A 25,409-nucleotide genomic window follows, 5' to 3' on the forward strand; every position below is an offset into this window, starting at 1 on the left:
AATATTGTACCAGATGTGAATTCGAGCTACTTAAAAATTAGCTTTAGTACCCATCAAGGTTGAATTCCCCGCAAAAGACGTAAACATTCTCTTGACCTTTGTAATTGAGAATGAGTCAATTTTGATAACATTCTTTATTCACCAAAGATTAAGGCTCATTTATATACATATTTGACCGCACAACAGCGAATTGGACAATTATCAAAACAGTGGCAATGATAGAACCACACACAAACTACTTGTATTAACTATGTAGCGTGAGATATTAGACGAATGAAAAGCATAAAAATTGTATAATATATGAATGAAAATATATAATAACTGGAGTATATGATCATTTTTAAGAGATTGTTATGTTATATAATCATGTAACATATATGATTATATAGCAGTTGTTGGATGAAAATTCAACGGTTGTGGAAATAACATGATTTTATTATCCTATATTTTCACAGCCGTTGGATTTTCATGTAACGACTGCTACATAACATGATTTTATTATATAACTAAACAAAAGCCTAATTTTTATCCAATCAATACATTCATGTCACATCAATTGTACATTTCAGTTTGTATAAATAAATATAATATTGTAGTCTATTACTCTATCATTACTCTAAAAACAATGATCATGATCGTTTGCAGCTTCTTTGCAATTGATTACCATACATTGTAACTGTGCTGTTGAAATTAGTCTGGAGTACCAACAGTTGTGAACAGAACTTAAGATATTTTTTGCAACAATTAATGGTAGCAGAGTCAAGATTTTGATTCGCGGGTGCTATAATGCAAAAACCACAAATGCGAGGAAGTTAATTACAACATAAAACCATAAAACTGACGAGGCAACGGCTGAAATTTAATGGAGTCCTTATGCCGATACTTTGGCTAATTCTATATAATTCAGTTAGTGTTGTTATGTTTGTAGTTAGGGTCCGACTATGATAGAACCCCTTTAAGGTTTATAACTATTTCAAGGAGAGCTGGCCTGAGTTATATAGCCTAAGTAGTTTTGAAAAACTTTAGTCAAGTTTTTTTTTTTAAAAAAAAAAATACTAAGATTTGTACTTTAAAAAAATTATTTTAACTCCTTACGGCAATATATAATATGTTAAAACAAACTATTTTTTGAGTGTCCGTTAGGGGGGAAATTATTTTTGATGAGTGAGCTATTTTTGGATCAAAACAAAAGTATATTTTTTTTTTGGTTATAATTTACAACTATATTGCAATATGAAATATGTTGAGAATCTAGATATACGTAATTGAAGTATCTTCGAACTATGCCAGGCATGAGTAATAATAAGAGATCCATTCGGGGATAAACAAAAAGTTAACAAAACACGCATATTTTATCTTATAATATATTAAAATTAGTGTATTTTTGTCTTTTAACTGATATCTTACTTTAATAAAGTTATTGATCCTTATTAGAATATTTATTTTCATATTAAAATATTAGTGAAATTATATTTACTGTATCTAATTTTTTTGACTAAGAATTGAATAGGATCGACTTGAGGGTGCGAGGTGGCCAAACAAAAGTGTTAATAAATCAATTTCGCTGAATGAGCCTATTTTTGGGCACATCAAATGGGCCGTTCAAGGTACAAATATGTTTATTAAAGTAATTTACAAATATGAAATATGTTGAGAATCTAGATATATGTAGTTGAAGTATCAAAATAAGTTTGCCAAGCATGAGTAATAAGAAGGGATAAACTAAAAGATTAACAAAACACATATACTTTATCTTTTAATTTACTGAAATGCTGTATCTTTTTGTCTTTTAGACTTTAACAAAGTAATTGATCCTTATTAAAATATTTATTCCATATAAATTATCAGTGAAATTATATTTACCGTCTTTTTTTTTTTTTGGGGTGGGGGGAGGTGTAATGAATATTGAATTGGGTCGACATTGAGATTTGAGGGTGTGAGGTGGCCGAAACAAAAATGCTAATAAATCAATTTCGCTGAATAAAACGGGCCGTTGAATGTAAAGACTAAAACGGGCCTTGACCGCGCAAGAATTATGGAGCGGGTCTCGCACGAAAATTAATTGGACAAGAAATCACGCATAAAACAAATAGAAGCGGCATTGATGGAACCGTGGACGTGGCAAACAGCGATTGGATAATATCACGTGGCATCAATTGTCATTGGACGAAACAAGTCGATGGCAGTCTCTAGAAAGATCTATATAAGATCTCGCAAGTTACAACACGAGTAACAACTTTAGTAGCACTTGGGTTGATTGATTTTAAGATTTAGATTCAGATCGCGGTCTCGGACTCTCTCTCTCTCACACATGGTGCAGAGAATGGCTGTCTCTCTGCGGTTCGCTCTCCTGCTTTTCGCAGCTTTCGTTTCATTTCAATTGATCTCCGCTTCTGATGATGCCACGGTACCATATTTTCTTTTTCTATATTTACATTTGCGCGTATTTGCATTATTATTTCTAGTACTGTATAATTTGTGTTTGTCGTATATATACGGTTCTGATGATGTAACGTTTCAGATCTTGTACGAGTCGTTTGACGAGTCATTCGAAGGACGATGGATCGTTTCTCAGAAAGATGAATACAAAGGTTAGTTTCTTTCTCTTTTTTCTTTTTTGATCTGTACTGATAATGGCTGAGTGTTAATTATTGGTGATTTTAATAATTAATGATTGGTGTAGTAAGTAGATTTTATTTGAAATCTCGAGGATATATAAAATTTTTCAATCCGGACTTATAATCTGCGACTAAAGTTGGTCGTTGGTCCCGGACTTTAACAAAGTGAGGATCCTATACCAGAGAACGACTGCATCCGTTATGTGTGTATATATATAAAGAGTGTATCATCGAAAAGTTAGTTGTTGTGTATGTATGCTGTCGGGAATGTTCCTGCACAGGTGCAAATTTTTGTTGGGTTGTTGTTGTGTGTGGTTTAATGTGTACCGTATGTAGGAGACCCAAATTTTCTGCTACTGGTCCAATGGCACTTTGCTTACTTTAGGAAAGGAGCATAAGAATGCCTTATTTGTCTCATGCAACAAGAGAAACCTTCTAGGGGTTATTTCATTTGCATTAATATTAGACACAAAACACTTCAAGAAACATAAGGAACATCCAAAATAACAGTGAAGAGATCGTTGATTATTGTCTTGAACTGATTAAAATGCAATAAAATGGTTTATGTGCCCAACTTCAGATGTGTGAAAAATTTATCATCCAGAGTTCTCTATGTCAAACGTCAGAATGTAGTTAGGTTGAGTTTGGAAATTAGGTTGGTTCGTGAAGTTGGATGGACATTAACATTTTCTGTGTGGTTTTGGGTTTTAGGTGTATGGAAGCATTCAAAGAGTGAGGGTCATGAAGATTATGGCCTTCTTGTTGGTGAGCCGGCAAAGAAGTACGCGATAGTGAAGGAGCTTGATGAGCCCCTGAGTTTGAAGGATGGAACTGTTGTCCTCCAGTATGAGGTTCGCCTCCAGAATGGTCTTGAATGTGGTGGTGCATATCTGAAATACCTGCGGCCTCAGGAGGCAGGTTGGGTATCCAAGGAGTTCGACAATGAATCTCCGTATATGATTATGTTTGGACCTGATAAATGTGGTGCAACAAACAAGGTGCACTTCATCTTAAAGCATAAGAATCCCAAGAGTGGAGAGTACATTGAACACCATCTCAAGAACCCACCTTCTGTGCCCTCTGATAAACTGACTCATGTATACACTGCCATCTTGAAACCTGATAATGAGTTGAGAATTTTAATTGATGGAGAGGAGAAGCAGAAGGCAAATTTCCTCGCTGCTGATGATTTTCAGCCACCGCTCATTCCTGAGAAGACAATTCCTGATCCAGATGACAAGAAGCCTGAGGATTGGGATGAGAGGGCAAAGATTCCTGACCCTGATGCAGTAAAACCTGAAGACTGGGATGAGCATGCTCCCATGGAAATTGAAGATGAGGATGCTGTGAAACCTGAAGGATGGCTGGATGATGAGCCTGAGGAGATAGATGACCCTGAGGCCACAAAACCTGAGGATTGGGATGATGAGGAGGATGGTGAATGGGAGGCCCCAAAGATTGATAACCCAAAGTGTGAAGCAGCCCCTGGATGCGGCGAGTGGAAGAGGCCAATGAAGAGGAATCCTGCCTACAAGGGCAAATGGCATGCTCCACATATTGACAACCCTAATTACAAGGGTATTTGGAAGCCTCAGCAGATTCCAAACCCCAACTATTTTGAGCTTGACAAACCTGACTTTGAGCCTATTGCTGCTGTTGGCATTGAGATCTGGACAATGCAGGATGGTATTTTGTTTGACAACATTTTGATATCAAAGGATGAGAAAGTTGCAGAGTCCTATCGGGCTTCTGCATGGAAGCCTAAGTTTGATGTTGAGAAAGAGAAACTGAAGGCTGAGGAAGCAGCTGCTGGTTCAGATGGCCTTGCAGGCTTCCAGGTAATGGATTAGGCAGCAGTTGATCCATATTACTCTTATATGATCTGTTATCTATGTGCTAACGTAATTGTTTAATTTTTTTCCTGCAGAAGAAGGTATTTGATCTCTTGTACAAGGTTGCAGACATTCCTTTCTTGGATGCATACAAACTTAAGATCATTGTAAGTTTATATAATATTTTATTTTTCTTTTGTGCAATTTATTGATAGTATATGGAATGGATACCTGAAACTGGTATTTGTACAACAGGATGTGATTGAGAAGGGAGAGAAACAACCAAACCTTACAATTGGTATCCTTGTCTCCGTTGTGGCGGTGATCATCACAGTTCTGTTCAAGATCATTTTTGGTGGAAAGAAGGTTAGTCTTGAATCTCTCTAGTGGTCGATTTTCCTGTTTTCAGTGTTTATTAACAATCATGGGTGGTGTTAGTACTTTTGTCTCACTGGGCTGGCTTACCATGTGCAGGCTAAAGTAGAGCCCCCAAAAGAAACAGAAGCTGCAGAGAGTTCCTCGAGCAAACAAGAGGACAGTGGTGAAAAGGAAGAAGAGACCGAGAAGGAAGAAACTGCTGCTGCTCCTGCTCGTCGGAGGAGACGCGATAATTAAACAAATGGAAGCAGGATGCCTGTGGCTATTAGCTGCACTTTTGGTAGATTATCAGCTTTAGTTGTTTTCCCTAGCTGGATTCTTGGCTTTTGCCTTTTCTTTTTTCTTCTTTTTCGTTCTTTTTGAGCTTTGTTTTGAAACACTAAAATGTATGAAAGAGTGTATAATTTGAGACAGTCTAATGCTGAGATGATTCATTTTCTGCATTGAAGAAAAAATTGTTATGGCTAATTGTGGAGAGTTTTATTCTCTATTGCAGAAAGTAAGGATATAACAACTTAGCCTTGGGTTTCAATTATTATATTTTATAGTTCAGGGATCTGGATGTTATAAGCTGCAAATTTTTCAATTGATACAATTGTACTTTTGAGGGGTTTTTAGCTCGAACCTTTCTACAAGTTTCCTATTCAATGAGACCTAATAGGCTAATACCATTCTCAAACTTCTCTCTCCATTCCCTAACCAGCCATGACCAAATCAAGCCCCAAAAAAGAAAAAAAAAAATTGGTCATCCAAAGTAAATTAAAGCGACAACAACGCACCCACTTTCGCACACATTCCGTCGAATACATTATACGCAACAATAAGTTTAATTATTTTAACTGCAAATTATTTATAAGGCTTACTAATACAAACTTAATCCAAACAATGCGCGTGAAATCAATTGTAAGATATTGTGAAATTAAATTTAATTTCAAAAGAGAACAGCCGCGATCGCAATATTTGGGGTATTACAGCCGCGATGGCGGCTGTTATAAAATTTGGGGTGTTGCAGCCGCGATCGCGGCTGTTATAACCCTTTTCCCGCCGATCGGCAGCTAATCAGCGGCGGTTCTCGCTTGGGGCCTGATGGGCGGTTACTTCTGGTTCGAATGGTGGTTGTTGCGGCTGGAAAGGTGACCAAAAAATAAAGACCGGCAGCCTTGAACGGTGGCCGACTCTGGGCTGACGACACAAATTTTTTGTTACAGTCATAGAGAGATAAAGATGATTTTTGAATTTTCAAATTGAGTCGTTGAAATTACAGTGCAAATCAGAAAATGTTTTTCTTTAATGGCATTCCTTGTAATTTTTTGAATCCAAAGCCCAAATAATGAATCAATTTAATAATTTTTAACCACCCAAGCAAATGCACATTTTGATTATTAAAATCCTAATAGTTTTTTAAATATTTTATTGTAGTTGCTTTTTTGTTTCCCACATTTTCTTTTGTAGAGATGGCATATCAACAGCTTGTCAAAAAGGCGCACGATAACGTTCGGTAGAATAATTTGTTACTAATAAAGGTAATCTCTTATTTTATTAAGTTAACATCAGTTAATTATTAAATTTCTTAAATATTTAGGGAGGTAAATCAATATTTTTGTATCATCGGGCAACATTTTAAAAATTATCACTCTAGTTAGGGGTTTATTTGAATCTTACCCCTGTAAAGTATAAAAATAATACATATAACATTCTCAATTCTAGTCATTACAGTTAGAAAGATACGAGCGATATTAATAATAAAAATTAAAATAATTTTTAAGAAACTGTAACATTAATTTAGAATCAAGTTAATTATATGTGGATCCATTTTGTTAACAATAAAAAGATCATAAAAGTATTAGGAAATTAATCAAAACAGAAGTCATAAAATATCGGGATACAATTAATAACTAGAACAAAGTTTTGGCATCATGTTAGAAACGGTTTAACGTTGTTAGGAACATTGGGTTTATGACAATGGAGGCTTCCTTTTTTTATTTTTCATGTTTCCTTCTCTTCTAAAGAATCAAGATTTTGAAGATATTAATACTCAAGATTTTGGCGTGGGTGTGAGATATGAAGGTGTTAGAACTCAACATTTTAGTACAATAATGTTTATTTTCATCTTCAATGCTCCAACAATCACTTAACAACAATTTTTTTTTTAATTTTGAATAAAGTCAACAACCTTTGACCTCAAGATTTTTTGCCAGAGCAGTGCTCACTTCGTACACCCTAATTGTCATTTTATTATTGGACAGCTCTCCAAACTTACCCTTCACCTTTTTCATCTTTCTTTCTTTTTTTTTTCTCCCACACAAATCAAACATTTATGATAATTTATTTCACAACTTATTGTCTCGCTATCTACATTTACTAAACAGTTTATGAAATTATTTGCAAAGTTGATAATTTAAATTATAATATATTGTATTAAGTTAAATTAAAATTTAATACAAAACCATGTTCGGTGCTATATTGAACGAGATTATTAAATTTAAATTTTAGTATTACAAATTATTAGTAATATTATGTTAATATTAATTATATTTACATTAATATTTAGTTTAATTATCAATTGAAATTTTGATTTCAAAATAAAATATTTAGTTTAATATTTACATTAATATTAATTATATTTTACTTGGGCTGCAATAATTTTGTAAGAAAAAGAAAGTTAATACGCATTGTAGTCGTTTTGCCAACTAGGAATTCTAGAACGCAATATTTTCCCGCCTTTCTTGGATTTGCCCGTTTAGGAAACCTAGTGGTAGCTTGCAATTTAAGCAAGATTGACTATAAATATAACACAACATTACTCACCGACATACATACCATCTACTTTTGTTCTCCTTCTGTGTCTCGGCTTCTTTGTTTTTTGTTATCGGTAATTCACCAATAAATTTTCTTAGTCAATCAACTCACCGTTCAATTAAGCCTTTTCTTCTCAAACAAAATGCAAGAACACATACCCTTTCTTCCCCATGGCTTCCAGTTTAGACCATCAGATGAAGAACTTGTCGAACATTATCTTAAGAAGAAGGTTTCGGGAATACCCATTCCTCTCGCTGAGTATTTCATCAGGGACTGTAATCTTTATGAGATAAAACCCTCTGAAATTTGGGATTCACATGGAGGACCCTTTTTGAATGCTGATGAGGATATGTATTTCTTCACCCAATTGAAGAAAAAGTCTTCTAAGGGTTCCAGAATTGACCACAAAGTCGGTTCTTCCGGTGGTGCTTGGCAAGGGGAGGATGCCAATAAAGACATTGTAAGCGGCCAATCCAAAATCAAAATCGGCTCCAAGAAGCAGTTTCGTTATGAAAAGAAAGGTTCTGAGGATCATGGGGCTTGGATCATGCATGAATACACTCTAGATTTGCCCAAGAATCAAGCTACCAATTATGTGCTTTGTAGGCTCTGAAAGAACCAACCAACTGGCCAAGATAAGAAGTACGGTTCTGCAAAGAAAAGAAAGTTAAATGATATTCAACACAACAACAATCAATCTGAACAAGTGACAGATACTGAGGTGGAGAGGGTTTTGACCCACCAAGAAAATCAGCAACAGAACTATGTGCACTATCAAGAAGTAAGTTGCAGTAGTACTGGCATGCTGAATGAGCAGAGCTTATCTGGTGGAATGGGCTTTGCAAGCAGTGTTATTGAACATTCTAGTGTGACTGATCAAATGCAACAACATCAATCTGAACAAGTGACAGATATTGAGGTGGAGAGGGTTTTGACCCACCAACAAAATCAGCAACAGAACTATGTGCACTATAAAGAAGTAAGTTGCAGCAGTACTGATATGATGAGTGAGCAGAGCTTGTCTGGTGGAATGGGCTTTGCAAGCAGTGTTGCTGAACATTCTGGTGTGACTAATCAACTGCATAAACATCAGTGTCAACAGATACTAGTTCAGAATTCAAAATGTCATTACGAACCATCTATGGAGATAATGATGAGTCATTTTGATCCGATGTTATCTCACCAGCAACGTGACTCCGGAAACAACTTGCTTCAAAGTGGAGAAACTGGTGGAGAAACATTGGCCATTTCATCTGATTATGAAAGCAGCATTGATTATGAGTGGGAATCAATTCATCAACTGCTTCAGTCTGACTTGGTGCTCGACTTAGAAAATATCTTGTCGTAATTGAATTATGACAGAAATTTGTGTTTTATTAACTGTAATGATCCTTCACGATGTAATTTGACCCTTTTGTCATTTATAAATTGTATAGCTTTATTCATTTATTTTGTTAATATGCATTGTATCATTTATATTGTTGATCTGCAGGTATCCCATCCATGTACTTTTGCGGCATCATGCTGAATAACCACTATTCAATGTCAGTATGATGCTGTCCATTGAAACTGGTGAATAAAAACTGGAAAAATTGCTTCATTGCATGTTCTGCTCGTAGTTTAATTTTCGCAACACTTTTAGGCAGGAACGCCATCTATCGACTGAGCTCAGTATTTTGTACCCTACAAAGACTTTTTTTGCAAGCTAGACACACCTCACATGCTGGAAATTTAGGAATAGAATGACGGAATTGCTTGACTAGCAAACTGACATCAATGTCAAGTAAGTATCTCATAGTTTATCATCTGACTATAGAGAAGAATTTGGGGGAAAAAAATGAATTCACTTGCAGGTAATCGAATTATTGCTTGGCCACGCGGCAGATGTTCCAAAGGGTTTGGAAGTAAATGCCATAAACAAGAGCGGACACACTGCACTTGACCTGCTGCTGATTTTCCCAAGTGAAGCTGGAGATAGAGAAATTGTATTCAGTTAATTGTTAGAAAAAAATAAGCGTAGCCAATTTGAAAAAAACTCAAAAATGTTTGAGTTAATTATATAAATTTCCCTTTAGACTACAGGTATTTTAATAATTTGTAGCAATTCATTTGTCACCAAAGAAACACATTTAATCAACTGGTGAGTCTTGTTCTTTTCTTTTTTTATATATTTTATTTTAGTGATCCTTGTTCTTTTTTAATTACCTTCACTCACAGTCAAGTGGCGCAAATGATAAAACACAGAGCTTTACTCTTGTTTCAATTGCAACTGGGATCATGCAACTGGAAGCCATTTTCTTCTTATTATTTTCTTAAATTCAATAGTTTTTCTATACAACACGGGTTGATAGTGATACGAATGGATGCTGAAAGAAGGAGATTACCTCGCCACTCAAGAAGCTCGCTAAACATGAGAAGAAATTTTTTTGTCATCGGCTAGATACATACAGTTAGCATGAGAAGAAAATAGCAAATGGGCTCCTCTCGCTGCATTTCTCCTGTCCGCATTTGGTTTTGCCATAAACATCTATGCATGTTTCTTGGAAAGAAGAAGAAGAAGCAACGTCAGAGCAATCAGATCACAATCTGATCGGCAGCTTGAGATAGTAGCTATCGTGTTCTCTGCACTTCAGTTTATTGCTATATCGATCCATTTTATTCTGATGATATCAGATGTGAAGTCCAATTATAATGCATTTGTTCTTTTGCCGTTGGCCTTTGCTGTAACTGACTGTCGTCTTCGTTTTTAGAACCGGAGAAAATGTTGAGAATACTTCACTTGAAAAAGGGTTGGAGAAAAGGACAGCTTCTTTTGGTTCCAATGTTGTTGGAACTGCTTCTGTGAGAATCAGGCAGCTGTCTCAAGAGCTTAAGCGGTTGGCTTCATTTTCGAAGAGGCCTAATCCGCCTGCTCTGTTTGATAGCACCAAGTCTGCTGCAGCTCATGCCTTGGAAGGGTCTCAAGTTTGAATCATCAATCACGCACCTGTCAGAAATTTCTTGTAATCTGCCTATGTACGTCTTCACACAGCCCTTTTGGGAGCTTGAAAACAGACATTGCATAAATTGGAATAGCCTGCACAACTGCCTTCAGCAGAATCTCCTTGCCTCCCAGCGAAAAGAGCTGTGATTGCCAACCTTTAATTTTATTAAGCACCCTGGTTTTGACCATTGAGAAAAATTGATGCTTTCTCCTCCCCACCATAGATGGAAGACCAAGATATTTCTCATGGTGAGAAGCTACATTCAATTGAAAAAGAGCCTTGATATCCTCTTTGATGCGATTCTGTACACTGGGGCTAAAAATCATGGAGGATTTGTCAAGGTTAAACGACTGTCCTGAAGCTTTCGTGTGCTTGTCAGGGATTGCCTTTAAAACATGCATTCATCAGGAGAAGCTCGATATTAAACTATCATATGCTAAAAAAATAAATGAGTAATAGTTACATGATTGTAGTCGAAAACCACTCCATGAATTAATCTTCTTTCTGCAGCTTCGTATGGTAAACTAGACAAGACATCAGCATAAATAAAAAATAAATAAGGGGAGAGGGGGCATCCCCGTCGCACGCCTCTCTGTGGATGAATAATGCCTCTGACTGTAACATTAGTTAGAAGTGAGAAAAATGATGAAGAATTGCACCGCATGATTAAGGCTACCCATTTACAAGAGAAACCCATCTTCACCATAGCTTTTGCGAGAAAAGATACTGATACAATTGTACTTCGAGAGGTATTTGGCAGGAACCTTTTTTCAAGTTTTCCGTTCAATGAAACAGATTTAACCAAATAGCACATCATTAGCATTTTTTTATATGCTCGTATGGAGAGAATGATTTTAGAATTTTTTTTTTTAATTTTTCATATTACATACACTTGATATATGTATGATACGTGTGTGTATTCAGTTTGGTAATGGAGCTCCACAGTTGTAAAGAACATAAAGTGGTTTTGTGTTTGATTAAAAAAATACTATTACTCTCATTAGGATTGTGAATTGGTTATTTTTAAATTGTTCTTTTTATTTTTAAAATTTTCAATTTACTCAATTTTTATTTAAAAGACTAAAGAAAGGTTCATCAATCCAAGAACATATCTAATCAACTTGTTCGTCTTTAGTCTTTAGTCTTTTCTTCATTGATTCTTGGTCTTTTTTAATTGCGTTTATTCCCAATCAAGTGGGCACGAAGGAAAAAACGCAGAACTTTCCTTGAACATAACACACAACTTCACTCTTGTTTTAATTGCAGCTGGAAGCCATTTTCCTCTGATAATTTCTTTAAATTCAATATTTTTGCTACACAACAAGGGCTTACAGTGATAGGAATGGACTTTGAAAGAAGGAGATTACCTCGCCACTTAAGAAGCCCGGTATATAAGTTTCATTCTCAACGGTGTCTAAATGTCGGACACCTATAATTTTTTTGTTGATGGTGTTATTAATTACTTGAGTTGTACTGCATTTTGTCATCGGCTAAATAGGTACAGTTAATACTAGAAGAAAACTTAAAATTAGATAGCAAACGTAGCTAGATTCATTTGCTATTGTGGTATATACTGTGGGGTTTTTTTTTTTTTTCAATTTGGGTTAATTTTTTTATATCACAGGTCGGTGAGTTGGTGGTATGTAAAAATTGGAAACGCGGACTTGCTGTTTTGTTCCTTGTATTGGAGGCTGTATCAGTTGTGCTGGATCATGTATTTGGAAATAGCAAGTGGGCTCCTCTCGCTGCATTTCTCTTGTCCGCATTTGGTTTTGCTATAACTATCTATTCGTGTTTCTTGGGAAGAAGAAGAAGAAGAAGAAGAAGCACCATCGGAGTAATCAGATCACAATCTGATCGGCAGCTTGAGATAGTAGATATCGTGTTCTCTGCACTTCAGTTTATTGCTACATTGATCCATTTTATTCTGATGATATCAGATGTGAAGTCCAATTATAATGCATCTGTTCTTTTACCATTGGCCTTTGCTATAATTGCTGTCATCTTCGTTTTTAGGACGGAAGAAATAATTGAGAATTCTTTCCTTGAAAAAGGGTTAGAGACAGGACAGTTTCATTTTCCAATGTTGTTGGAACTGGAATCAGGCAGATGTTTCAAGAGCTTAAGCGGGTGTGTCAAATTCATTAGCGAGACTGATGGTGGCGCTGGTTGGGCTAATGTTGAGAAGCGATACGATGAAATTACGGCATCAACTAATGGGGTCTTGCCTCGTGCTCGCTTTGGCGAATGCATAGGCATGTACACACACACACACACACTTATATATATAGCATGATGCAACATTAAATGTTGTGTATGATTTGTTTGTTTGCTGTTAATAATTTTATTTGTGTGTTAATGTTATGGCAGGAATGGACAAGGACTGGAAGGAATTTTCTGTTAACTTGTTTGATGCTTTAACTCGAAGACACAACATTCATGGGGATACAATCACTAGGGATCAGTTAAGAGAGTTTTGGGATGAGATCAATAATCAGAGTTTTCATTCCAGGCTTCAAATTTTCTTTGACATGTAATGATTAATTCTTCTTTAATTTAAAAGGAAAAATTACAATTTTTTTTTTTCCATTTTTTGGCATGTTCATTGCAAGTCATTCATCATTTTTGTTGTTTGTGTGGTGAAAAAATTATTGCAGAGTTGGTAAAAATGGAGTTGACAGAATCACGGAAGATGAGCTCACAGAGGTATGGCATGTTGAATAATTCCAAGAGATGCACTAAATTCAGTACTAATTAAGTTTGAATCATCAATCATGTGCTTGTCAGAATTTTCTTTTAGTTATTTTAATCATCAATTGTTATATATATCTACAGATTATCTGCCTCAGTGCATCTGCAGACAAATTCTTAAATACCCAAAAGAAAGCAGAGGAATTTGCTGCTGGGATTATGGAAAAATTGGATCCTTACTATCTCGGATACATCACGGTAAATAAAAATTTTAAAAAAATTATTTTAAAAAAATCTGAAGAGTTAAGCATATATCTTACAATTATATTGTTCAAAATTTGATCAGATAGACGATCTGGAAGCGCTTCTCGGCTTTGCCTCATACCCCCCGGTATAACTACCATTACTTTGTTACAAGCACCGGCGCAATCTTGAAGGCGGTGACGGATACTACATGGCTTTATGGTTTTTCTACTTAAGAACATAGTTTTTACTTTAGTATGTACCTAAAGTAATATCCTCTATAGTTAACTTACCCTTGCATTGGGATCTTTAAAATTCAATATTGAAAAAGCAGTAATTTCAAATTAATAGAACACTGCTGAAACAGAATAATTTGATCATCATTCAAATGACACGATCCCAATGATGATCATGTTTATATGGCACGTTCATACCTGTAACCGAAAATAATTTGAGACTGCAGTCAGCTATCGCGATGATTGATCTACCGGCAATATTCACATGATTTCTAGAAACAAATGGACAAATTTATCCAATTTCGGTTCTCGCGCGAGCAATTTGACAGCTCCCTGAAAGTTTCAGCAAAACAAGCACTACAATTGTTCCTACACAAGTATGACCGATCTGGCTCCTGTATAAAAAAGCACGAGTCGGATTTTACGGATTTTACAGCAAGGAAATAGCAGGCAGCTCACACAGTGAAGATCAAAAGAAAATTTGTTTATAACATTCCTCTAATGGAGATGGACAAACTTTTCACCTTATTGTACCATGTATGAAAAAATAATTGTACCCTCTCCTCCGATCAAAATTCTACAATAAAAAACAAGAATAAAAAATAAGACAAAACTTAAGCCAAGTTTCCACTGCAAAGTTTGGGACTGTTTCTCACTCTAAGCGAGAATGATCTCGCCTATAAATTAAACTCATCTTAGGCCTCTATCTCATCTCATGTTGGGCCATTAGTAGATTTTTTTCTCATTTTTCTTTCTATTACCACTTCTGGTACAATTATATGATCATGTTCATCGTCGGCCTCCAGCAACCTTTCTCACAGCAGAAGGTAATGGGTCCTCATCATCAGACTGAATATCTCCGTACTGCCACATCCCAATCCTAGCAGTCTTAGCTTCTTCCTGGAATTTTTCAAGATTCTCAAGGGCAGCCTGTCTGTCTCTGGATCCCCATCTCTTCCTCCTCTCTACCCTTGCAAGTCCTTCCTGAAAAATACATGAGGCGTAACTTACACAAACAAGCCAGCTTTATTTAGATTCATTTGCTCATTTTCCTAGAGAACAGTGGCAAGTTTCACATCCTAGAATAATTTTTCAAATGCACGTGCTCGTGTTCCTCAAATCAAAAGCCTATTTTATTAGAAATACCAAGTAAATCAAGGACTAGTAATCAAACCTGAACCATAAGAGTATTTATGCTAATCTCAGCATCCACAGCAACCAGAGTTACATGAAGAAGTGTCCCAGTTCCCTGTCCCTTGAGTTTTCCTCCAGAAGAATCCCTTTCTTCCACTAAGGCCCTAAATTCATTTGAACTGTTATACGTATGTTCATTCAAGAACTCAGCTGCTTCAGGACCATACTCATCTTCCAAGGCAGGAATCTTGATGTAGGCAAGGCTGCATAGCTGAGCAAGAGGTGGTGTCGACGATAATGATGGATCAATAGGCCTCAGCTTATTGTATGGAACCAACTCTTGATTTCCATAATCAATATAGAATACTTCAAATTTGTCGTTTACAGATTCAACCTTCTCCCGAGGTGCATTGACAATCTAAACATATCGGATCAGAGAGTAAGCAAAACAACACAGGAATCCAAACCAAGTTAAAATCTTGAATTTACTGAAGCAAGGAAGATGACAGAAGGCAATTGTCCTAATGCATGCAATAACGGAAAACACATTAGCATTGCATTGGTAACAATGGTTTTTAGTTTTTTTAAAATTCTTATAATACCAACTACAGACAGAACTCAACAACCAGAATTTGAGTAACAGAGAAAATAAATTGCCAAACTTTTGACGGTCTTGATGTATCCATATCCAGAATTTAACATAGCAAGCAACCATGACCAGAAATTTGCAGACGCTTAAGCCCCTAAATAGTAAATTGCTTTGCTTCTAAGTGAAAAGAAAAATATTAGAGCACTTATTTTGATTTAAATATGCTTCCTAATATGAGAGGGAAAAAAAGAAAAAGAAAAAGAAAAAGAAAAAGGCATTCTTTGCCACATTATCTGATCATGTTTTTGGTTCACTCTCATAAGCTTTCTAACTCCCCACTCGTACTTCCCACACCCACACATACATTCACTGAGATTTGCTTAAGATGATTATAAGCAGAAAGTCCTAAGCTTGTATAATCAGCAGGGAGTGCTATGATATCTAAGTTTTCGCTGTAGCAAATTGTAAGGGAGGTAAGAGTTCACTGACCATAGCTCGATTCCAGGAATTATCTGCACTAAATTGAGCAAGAACAATTTCGCCCTTCTTAGGGTTAAAAGCACCAATTACAGGAGCTTCTTGGAGATTCAGAGAAGCAAGTTGTTGCTGAACTGAGGCAACTTTCTGATCACCAACTTGCTGAACATAAAATTTTCCACCTCCCAAAATTTCTGTAACCACCACCTGAAAATAGAGGTAAGCAGGAAATCATTTACTATTTAGAACACAAGAAGAGGACAATACATGATGCAATAGTATCAAAATCACCTTTAGCACTTCTTTCTGTTTGCCTTCTACAGCTGCACCATTGGACACTTCCTCTCCTTCAACATAATTCTCCCATATCTGCAATAATATTTCAATTAGCAGAATCAACATAAGAATGAAAGCAAAAAAGACTTACACTATGATTCTTACCTTCAGTTTCTGTGATTTAGCAGATTTTTCAGCCTGCTCAAGAAGATGACTGTCTGGGATCCTGTCACTGCCAAAAGATGTTTGTAGCTTTGCCAGGCCAGCTTCAAGAAGAATCACTGCCACGTTGGTCCTTGACTCCCATAAGGATCCCAAGAAAGTGCCGGTTCTATCAACTGTTTCCACTTCAATCTGTATAGAAACAAATAAATATAGATTAAACTAAGTATGGAGAGCAACCGAGAATATTTAAATAAGTGAAGTACCTCAACATCTCTCTGCAAAATCTTTTGTCTCATTAGTAAAAGCGCTTCATTTGAATAGCGCTCGTTACGACCGGGACATCGGACACCAGAGAATGAAAAGGCAATGCTACATGTTTCCTTGGGAATCAACACCTTAAAGCGGTGGCCACTGAGGACATATTCAACAACTGCAGGAATTCTCCTACTCCGTTGAAGGAACGGCAAAAAATCTCTAGCTTTCTTGACGGGTGCCTGTTAAAGACATTCAATTGAGTAAATGATAAAAAAGTCACTTGGTTTCGCGATTCATTGAATGAGAAATATTTTAGTTGATCCTAACCATAGTCAGGTCTTGTATGTGCATGACTGGGGGTTCCTTCGAAGAGTAACACCCTTTCTTCCCAGCCTTGGCACGTGCTTCAGCTGCAAGAAGGGCATCATAATAATTTGATCTTTCCTCAAAATCTCGATGGTTAATCACATTGCCAAGGCCACGTGAGACTACCAGCTCAGCAACATTCACTCCAGCAGGCTGGCCAGCAGCATTAGATTGGGCCACTGCCGATGCGTCATCACCCTCACCCTTAATGGGAGACAGGAGGAAGATTGATCCAAAATCAATTATTCTTGTTTCTGTAGCCCCCACAGACTCTTCCCCAGCTGGCCCTTTAGCTGCAGCTTGCCCTTTGGTCCCAGCAGGCCCTTTAGTCCCAGCAGGCCCTTTAGCCCCAGCTGCCACTGGTGCTGCTTCCACAACAACCTTCCTGGAATATTCCATTTGAACATTCACCTAAAACAAAATAAATAATAAAAGATTATTTATAATTTCTATCATCATTCAAATTATGTTCAAATGAATAATAATCCTTTCTTTTCCCAAGGAAAAAAATAATATATTTGAATCAAATGTAAGGAGAAAATAAGGACAAATTGCCCGTTAACCTTAAAGAAAAGTAAAATAAATAAAGAAACTTCAAATTCATTCCAATGAATATTTGTACTTACTTGCCGGCCAATGAGCCGTGTTCTCAGAAACTCCCTTGCTTCCCTAGCATAGGCAGCTGGCTTTTCATCTTTACGAGGATTACCAATTTTGGGACACCTAATACTAGAAAGATTTACTCGTCTCTCTGCCAATGCATTGCCATATGGGATAGAATCATCAGCCACAATAATGCAGTCACCACTAACAACCTCCACAACCTGAGAAATGAATACAGGTAAATTTATAACCTATAATATAAAACACAAAATACTACTAACAAAGGGATTGTCTGAAACATATATTACCTTGCCTGTAAAATTCTGGTCGTGAATAGCCTTCGAATTTGATTGTGGTGGCACATAGTTTGTCCACATCCTCAACCGGGTTTTCTTGGCTTGAAGGTCAGCGGCCTTTAGCCGTCGTTTAGCATCTTCTTCCATCATATTTGCACTCCATTCAATATATTTTGCTAAGCCCTAAAGGAAAGACAGAGAGTCATATCAAATAAACTAAACCCATCATAGATAGTAGTATATTACCAAGCATATAATGCTACTAAGTAACATTTACAATAAAGCAAAGCAGCGGCTGAAACGAATTGTGTGTTTCAGGGTATTAGAAGAAATTTTACTTAACTAAGAAAAGGCACCATTACACAATTTAAAAGAATAAACAAATATTATTAAATCAAGGCACATCGCATGTTCACAGCCACAAAGGAGTAGAAACAGGGGAATTTTGATATTTCCTGAACTGTCCAATAAAAATTAAACAGTAGAATTCAACATATTGGCTAGGCCCTACGGAAAGACAGAGTCCTATCAAATAAGCTAAACCTATCAGGGATTGTACCAAGCATATAATATTATTACATAACAATTACAATAAAGTACAGGCAGTGGCTGAACGGACTTGCATGTTTGAGAACCAATTGAAGAAATTTTACATTAACTTAAAAAAAGCACCACTACCAACTTTACAGAATAAACAAATAATATTAATTCAAGCCACATAGCATGTTCAGAGCCAAAAAGTATAGAAACAGGAGAACTTAACATTTCCTCAGCTATCCCATTTCAACAAAATACAATACATACCACTGGCAGTAAACAATGAAATAGCTGGGCATAAATTGACAAAGTAGACAAATGGCAGACCTTGCCTACTTCTAAATATTTTCATTTTCAAAGTTGTCTATTTTGTCAACACACATATTAGATTCATTTTCAATATTTTCTACGTGAATTGGTGCACTTTTAAAGTGTCAACATTTCCTCACTTTTCATCATAGCTCCACATAATGGAGCATCTATGAGATGTCATGAACAAGAAAACACTCTAAAAATACCACCATGGAAGCTAGCATCAAACATCACAATCCTCAATTCAGCTACAGTATAAAGTTTTGCAAATATATACACGCACAACATCAGAGGATGATAAGATAAGAGTTTATGCACATACATTTTCCACGAGCTCCATTGCTAGGTCCTTTGCTGTTTCCCCATCAGGATAAAACACTGACCCAATCAAATTTTTGAATTTGTCAACACCTTCCAGGACAATACGGACCTACCAAAGAATCAATTATGAATTTAGGCCATCTAAACAATGTGGATATAAAGAAGACAACTTTATTAGAAATGCACATACCTCTCTATTCAAAACACGCATTTCCGTAAAATATTTGGCATCTAATGCAAATGGTTCGTCAGTGGATTGTTGTCCAGCTGAGGCTGTTGAGGCTGCAAGTCTCTGAGCAGAATTCAGAGGAGCTACTGCTTCAGCCGCCGAAACATCTCCATTGGTCTCCTCAGTATCTGTGTCGACAATAGCTGCAGGCCTCCTAGCCACAGCTGGAGCCTTAATTGAAACAGGAAAAATGAGAAATATAGACATCAAGCAGTACTGGTCTCGGAAGGCATAAAAAAAAAAAGTTAAATAAAAAATTTACATGCAAACAATCAAGGGGCATCATGTTTACCTGGATTCCAGCAACAAAAACTTGGACAAACTGAAATTCTGGAAGCAGGTATACACGGAGAGTGCTGCCATCTCGAGCCTGCTCAACAATACCTTGCATAGGTCTTCCCTTGTTTGCATCTAACAGAGCCATAGCATTGAAGTTACTAGAATCACCAATGGCAGATGGTGGTAGGTTCCTAATGGAAGCCTCAGCAGCACCTGGTACCTATGATCAAGAAATGAAGACAGCTCATCATTTATGCATTAATTTAGGCAACAATTTTATTGCTAAGCCAGTCATTTTTCACTAAAAGGTAGACTGCTCACAATGCACAAGCCCAATCACATTAGACTCAAACTTGATGAAAGCCAAAATGCAACATCATTAATACAAATGATGGCCGGATTGGTACTCTAGAATCCTTGATCCTAGTTAAGCTATAGAAACTTCTTTTATTTCCAGGGTTCTTAGGAAAATTCTTTCATCATGCGTGCACCTAACTAAGACATTTTCGTGGTGATACTAATCGTTTCAGTATGTGCAAGAAAAAAAGAGACTAATAAACTTAGATCAAACAAGGATTAGGACTCTGACAAAAGTGATCATTTAAACTACTTCTTTAATGGAAAGTAAATCCAATAAGATAATTTTAAACATATAACATTATGTCCTCTACAAGATAATTATACATGAGATTTGATCCATTCATTTAATGTTGTTAAAAAAAATTATGAAAAAGTAATTGACGGAAAAAATACTATTTAATTACCAAGAGCGAAAGAAACCATTTTTAAAATTTTATAGAATCAATAATTCTCAAAAACTTCAGCATTAACATGCAACTGAAAATATTGCACATCAAAATACGTTTAAAGTCATAATGTGGTGTCTTGTAAAGTTTTTTAAGAAATTTAGGCTTTGAACATTTCATTCTTAATGCAATACTCCAGCATTGCCAAATATTTCTTATTAAATATAATTTATTTAGCCCTTTTTTTTTTTAATTTCAAATATCATCTATTTCAGCAAAAGCAAATATAAATGAGGTTCTGAGTTCATACATCTTTTAGTTTCTTCAAAATAAATTCAATTGCCACTAGATCTCAACTTTTTATACCCAAGGAACATAAGAAAAAAAATTAGATTTTACAATAGAATGCATTTCAGGAAGGGTTAAAAAGAACCTTGCTCCAGCGGCCAAGACCTTGTAGCTTTGCTTGCTCTTCGAGCCGTAGCAGTTCTGCAAGGAAAGGACTTGCTTCCCCCTTCTGGGAACCCTGCTCCTTAACCTGCATATATCACGTTCAGCTAATAAATACTGAGGACCAAAACACAAGTCCAAACTCTCAAATCTGGGAATGGAAGGACGAACCTTTGCCCAGCCTTCTGAGACAACCAGCATTGCTACATTTTTGTCACCGAGGATGACCGTGCCAAATTCTCGGCCTATGTTGGGTACAGCATAATCTACTCGGAATGTGACCTCCTGCATTTGATACACTCACAAAAATTGATCTAGAGAGAAGAAAAACTAATGAAACTAACTGACAATGATAGTAGAAAATAAGAACCTTTCCTATGCAGAGCTTCCTCAGAAATTCTCTGCTGTCCCATGCAAATGGCTCATCTAAACCACCTCTGCGGGCCTAAGAATAAGACAAATTATCACAAAAAGGTTCTCTTAGTGTGGAAACTGAAAAATTCACGGAATAAAAATATTGTAATCCAAATATTTCAGAAAGATGCTACAAATTTGTAATACAACCAGAGTTTTTTTTGTTATTATTATGTACTCCCATTTTTAACTTTTTTATGATAACATTTGACAGCAAGAAGGAGTAGCAAGGTCAACAGTAATAGTAGAAAACCCAGAACTGTTTATAACAAGATGTTGAGAGGCCGCGAATACAAATAATTATATAATAGATTCTCACAAACCTATAAAATTTCTCCACTGACATTTAACTTTAAGAAAAATTTCAGGTAATAAATTAGAGAATGTAGAATAGCACTCTAACCACATACAACATTGTGGATAGAGAATGATTACCAGCCGAGGTGTAATAATAGATGATAAAGTGAGAGTTTTTTCCCGTGGAGGTCCAGGATTCGGGTTGGACAAGGCTGTTATCACCAAGCTGTCACCGGATGGAACAGCTTTCACTCTTGCTCTGTACCATCCTCCCCCGGCTGCCGCTGGCGTTGCCATCTGAACAGTAAAGATCTAAACGAATTAATCTCTAATCCATACGTTTTTTTTTCATTAACAATATTCTGTGTATCAAATCAGCATCAGTTAAAGAAATAACTGAAAGAGAATATAAAAAATAACAAATTTAAATAAGAATGAAAATTAATAAGAGAAAACGCACACGAAGAACAAATTCATATCAGATCCGTAGCATTGAAATCATCGAAAGTCCAAAAACGCATTCAATTATTATTAAAACGACACGCAAAAACAGAACACATGAGATTGATCCTATCAGTCACTAATAAACAGCTCGATCTATCAATCGATCAAGCAAATAAACATTAAAGCATCGTCGTCTCAAAACAAAAATAACAGAAGGAATTTCAAAACGAGCGCGAATTGCATGCAAGTCTGTTACACGCACATTCATCATCACAACATTAAATCAAAACAAACAAAATCTCGAAAAAATAATCAAAACAATCAAAACCTGATCTGCGTCAAACAAAAGGAACACTAAACCAAAAAAATGAAAAATAAAAGTCACAATTCGTTACGTTACCTGGATCAGATAAAACGGTACGTATTGGATCTAAAGAGAGAGAGCAGAATAATGATAAAATGTAAATGAAAAAATGGAGTATTGAGAAAAATATAAAACAGAGACGAGAGACGGATTTATACGGGAACGAGACGGCGGATCATAGAGAGAGGAGACAATGCGCTTAACATGGGCATATAAACAAGAGAGCAATAGTGGCTGAGATGAATGTACCCTCCTTGTTTGAGGTAATTACGGAAATACCACAGAGATACAAATTCTATTTTGTTTTGGCAGAATTTCAAAAGTATATCTATCTATTTCTCTTTTGTCTATATCCAAATTCCAAAAATGAAAAAATTGTAAAATATAAAAAAATTTTAAAAAAAACTTTTTTTCCCCAAGAATAATGGTGATGATACGGACGCGAAAACCGGCCTGATTAATGACGTCATTTTGATAATTACCAAATTTTCCTATTTGTGAAATCAATATGTGCGGGCCAATTAATTTGTCTGGGTGCTAAATGTGAAGCCTAACTAGTAATTATTCTCTAATCTTGGATAGCGTGCTCTTAACGACCAATTACCGTCCGTCTAAATTTTATTTAATTTAAATAAAATGTATTAATATTTTGCTACAATAGTTTAATTTATTCAATATCTTACTTTATTCTTTTTTTTTTACATGTATCTTATTTTATTCTTAAATTAAATTAATGTCCATGCTGATTGTAATATTTACCAAATGAATTATAACCTACGTTATTTCATTAGCTTTCGTATGAAATGAATTTCATTATTTTAGTAACATAGCAATTTGTAATTAAAAAAAAATAGTTTTCTGTTATAGAGGCGTTATGGGATTACAAAAAGAAATTTCAGATTAATCCACTTTCCTATCTCCTTTTTTTTTTGGGTTAAAAACAAGTTAGCTTTATTATTATTAGATAAGTTGATTAGTTCTTTTTTAAAAAATAATTTAGTTTTACAACTAAAGTTATTTATTGTTAAATTAAATAAATTTATTATTATTTTATTCAACTCAAGTCTTATCTATTCTTAAACTAAATATCATTTTTTGAGTGGTAGCTGTGCCAATTAAAAAATGTACAATCAGAAGATTAGATTTTAGGCCGCGGGTTTGGCACCTACGGTGGTCCAATGGCGTGACCCTTATTTTAAATCGCAGTTGCTGGTATCTTCTTTTATGCAAATATTTGACTTTCTAGGCAACAACTTTTCGAATAGGCCGATCACAAAGATCTGTGGCAAAATAACAAATGGGTATGTCACTTTTACTTTTGTTTCAAATATAGATATAGTTTGTTCGTTTGTATCGAAAAGGTCCGTCATTTCTCATCCACTGACGCGACGTCACGTCACCCTATCAAACTAAGGGTAATTTTTAAAAGGGAGCCTCTAAGTTATAACAATTGTACCATACATCTCTCATGTGAACCATATAAAATTATAGAATCCATAATTTGTGTGGTTCACATGAGAGATGTATGTTATAATTATTGTAACTTAGCATTTGTCTTTTTAAAAACCTCCCCTGAGGTTTGAGACTGTTGCAAGTAGATGGTAAAAATCATTTTATTTGTAAAAGGCCTCCTACCGTTAGTTAAAATTTTCATTGACTAACTGTTGATTTTGAAAAGATAATATTATCCTCAATATTTACAATTCTAAATATTTACAATTTCATAAGTAATTAAAACAATTATTTTCACCATGATCAAGTTATTGATATTTCCTTAAAATCTTAAAAAAATAAAATTACAAATCTTAAAATAATTTTTTTTAAGTTTGTAATAAAATTACAAATCTTAATTATTTGATATAAAAATGTAATTTTTTAAAGTTTGTAATAAAATTACAAATCTTAATTATTTGATATAAAAATATAATTTTTTTTAAGTTTGTAATTTTAATTTTTTAAGATTTTAAGGAAATTTTAACTGACGTAAACTTTTTTTTTAAGTTTGTAATAAAATTACAAATCTTAATTATTTGATATAAAAATGTAATTTTTTAAAGTTTGTAATAAAATTACAAATCTTAATTATTTAATATAAAATATAATTTTTTTTAAGTTTGTAATTTTATTTTTTTTAAGATTTTAAGAAAATTTTAACTAACTTAAACTATTATTGGGGGTAATATTATCTTTTTAAAGTCAACAATTAGTCAATGAAAATTTTAACTAACGATATGGGATCTTTTACAAATAAAATAATTTTCACCATCTACTTGCAACAGCCTCAAAACTCTGGGGAGATTTTTAAAAATTACCCATCAAATTAATTACAAATTTGCAATTTCAGCAGGAGCCAAGTTGATACATCCGTCGGTGGATGTAGATGATATTATCCAAAAATTTATTCAAAGCAAACTTTTCAACGAGATATTTTCTCTTTCTAAGCGTTGACGGTGAAAGCGTCTGATGCTGACGCGCTCTTATCTCGAGTGGACGTAGATGATGTAGGCGCGTGGAAGGGAGACTTTAGTGCGGAGATTGGTGCCTGTCGAATGTAGATCAATCCGATAAAAATGGTCAGAGGTGTTAGATCTCAAGTCTCAACCACCACGACAGTCCAGTACAATTCAGTTTTATTTTTACCGTTAAGTTACTGAATCATTTTGCTGCTCACCTCTCTTTATCCGTTTTATCTTTTAATAATTTTAGTTTACTCATGTACCATAAAAAGTAAAAATCAAAACAGCTTAAGCATAATGGAAATGCCTACATCCAACTAGGTCAAAAAGTATACTTTACCGCTAACTCATGATCATGGAGACTGAAGACCCGCAGGAGCGGTAATATTCATGTCAAATTTTACTAATAAATTTTGACATTCAAATTTCATAATCGGCGCATTGAATAAAGCGGAGACAGGATTTGATTTGTTTAGATATGATTAATAAATAATTTTATTCAATTTTTTTTTACATGACACCATTTATTTAGATATGTTATGTACGAATAGTATGATTAAGAGTCAGTTTGGGAATACTGTAAATTTTAAAATAATTTATATTAATTGTGCTGTAAAA

The 25,409-nt window shown here is 35.2% G+C and overlaps 3 protein-coding genes across 4 annotated transcripts; 2 read left to right on the forward strand and 1 right to left on the reverse strand.

Moving 5' to 3' along the window:
• Window positions 1-2,218: 2,218 nt before the first annotated feature.
• LOC18045228 (calnexin homolog) lies at window positions 2,219-5,366 on the forward strand. Its single transcript, XM_006436930.2, has 6 exons — window positions 2,219-2,407; window positions 2,522-2,591; window positions 3,330-4,456; window positions 4,546-4,617; window positions 4,706-4,816; window positions 4,925-5,366. Exons 1-6 carry the CDS (start codon window positions 2,312-2,314, stop codon window positions 5,063-5,065), a joined length of 1,617 nt encoding a protein of 538 aa, XP_006436993.1. The 5' UTR covers window positions 2,219-2,311; the 3' UTR covers window positions 5,066-5,366.
• Window positions 5,367-7,769: 2,403 nt separating this feature from the next.
• On the forward strand, window positions 7,770-10,597 carry LOC112099122 (NAC domain-containing protein 7-like). Its single transcript, XM_024186222.1, has 3 exons — window positions 7,770-8,229; window positions 8,341-8,971; window positions 10,378-10,597. The coding sequence occupies exons 1-3, from the start codon at window positions 7,770-7,772 to the stop codon at window positions 10,595-10,597; spliced, it is 1,311 nt and encodes a 436-aa protein (XP_024041990.1).
• Window positions 10,598-14,250: 3,653 nt separating this feature from the next.
• Window positions 14,251-22,562, reverse strand: LOC18045229 (ribonuclease TUDOR 1). Of its 2 annotated transcripts, none has more exons than XM_024185816.1 (17): window positions 22,372-22,562; window positions 21,666-21,824; window positions 21,187-21,261; window positions 20,988-21,101; window positions 20,800-20,904; window positions 19,634-19,840; window positions 19,303-19,512; window positions 19,114-19,221; window positions 17,955-18,125; window positions 17,670-17,867; window positions 17,005-17,454; window positions 16,818-16,916; window positions 16,423-16,611; window positions 16,273-16,350; window positions 15,994-16,188; window positions 14,956-15,333; window positions 14,251-14,765 (listed from the first exon to the last, which is right to left on the reverse strand). In XM_024185816.1, exons 2-17 carry the CDS (start codon window positions 21,822-21,824, stop codon window positions 14,571-14,573), a joined length of 2,931 nt encoding a protein of 976 aa, XP_024041584.1. In that variant the 5' UTR covers window positions 22,372-22,562; the 3' UTR covers window positions 14,251-14,570. The 2 variants fall into 2 exon arrangements, with proteins under 2 accessions (XP_024041584.1, XP_006436994.1); XM_006436931.2 differs by having other exon boundaries at window positions 16,686-16,916; window positions 22,372-22,543.
• Between the last annotated feature and the right edge of the window lie 2,847 nt (window positions 22,563-25,409).

This window comes from Citrus clementina, unplaced genomic scaffold (assembly GCF_000493195.1).
Source record: "Citrus clementina cultivar Clemenules unplaced genomic scaffold, Citrus_clementina_v1.0 scaffold_4, whole genome shotgun sequence".
NCBI classification, from domain to species: domain Eukaryota; kingdom Viridiplantae; phylum Streptophyta; class Magnoliopsida; order Sapindales; family Rutaceae; genus Citrus; species Citrus x clementina.

Coding starts and splice junctions, on each gene's coding strand:
- LOC112099122 (XM_024186222.1), top strand. CDS start 7,770: ATGCAAGAACACATACCCTTTCTTCCCCATGGCTTCCAGTTTAGACCA. Junction 8,230..8,340: donor AGCTACCAATTATGTGCTTT/GTAGGCTCTGAA, acceptor AACAAGTGACAG/ATACTGAGGTGGAGAGGGTT. Junction 8,972..10,377: donor GACTTAGAAAATATCTTGTC/GTAATTGAATTA, acceptor CTTCGTTTTTAG/AACCGGAGAAAATGTTGAGA.
- LOC18045228 (XM_006436930.2), top strand. CDS start 2,312: ATGGTGCAGAGAATGGCTGTCTCTCTGCGGTTCGCTCTCCTGCTTTTC. Junction 4,618..4,705: donor CATACAAACTTAAGATCATT/GTAAGTTTATAT, acceptor TTTGTACAACAG/GATGTGATTGAGAAGGGAGA. Junction 4,817..4,924: donor TCATTTTTGGTGGAAAGAAG/GTTAGTCTTGAA, acceptor TACCATGTGCAG/GCTAAAGTAGAGCCCCCAAA.
- LOC18045229 (XM_006436931.2), bottom strand. CDS start 21,824: ATGGCAACGCCAGCGGCAGCCGGGGGAGGATGGTACAGAGCAAGAGTG. Junction 16,351..16,422: donor CTAAATCACAGAAACTGAAG/GTAAGAATCATA, acceptor ATATTATTGCAG/ATATGGGAGAATTATGTTGA. Junction 15,334..15,993: donor ATTCCTGGAATCGAGCTATG/GTCAGTGAACTC, acceptor CGATATGTTTAG/ATTGTCAATGCACCTCGGGA.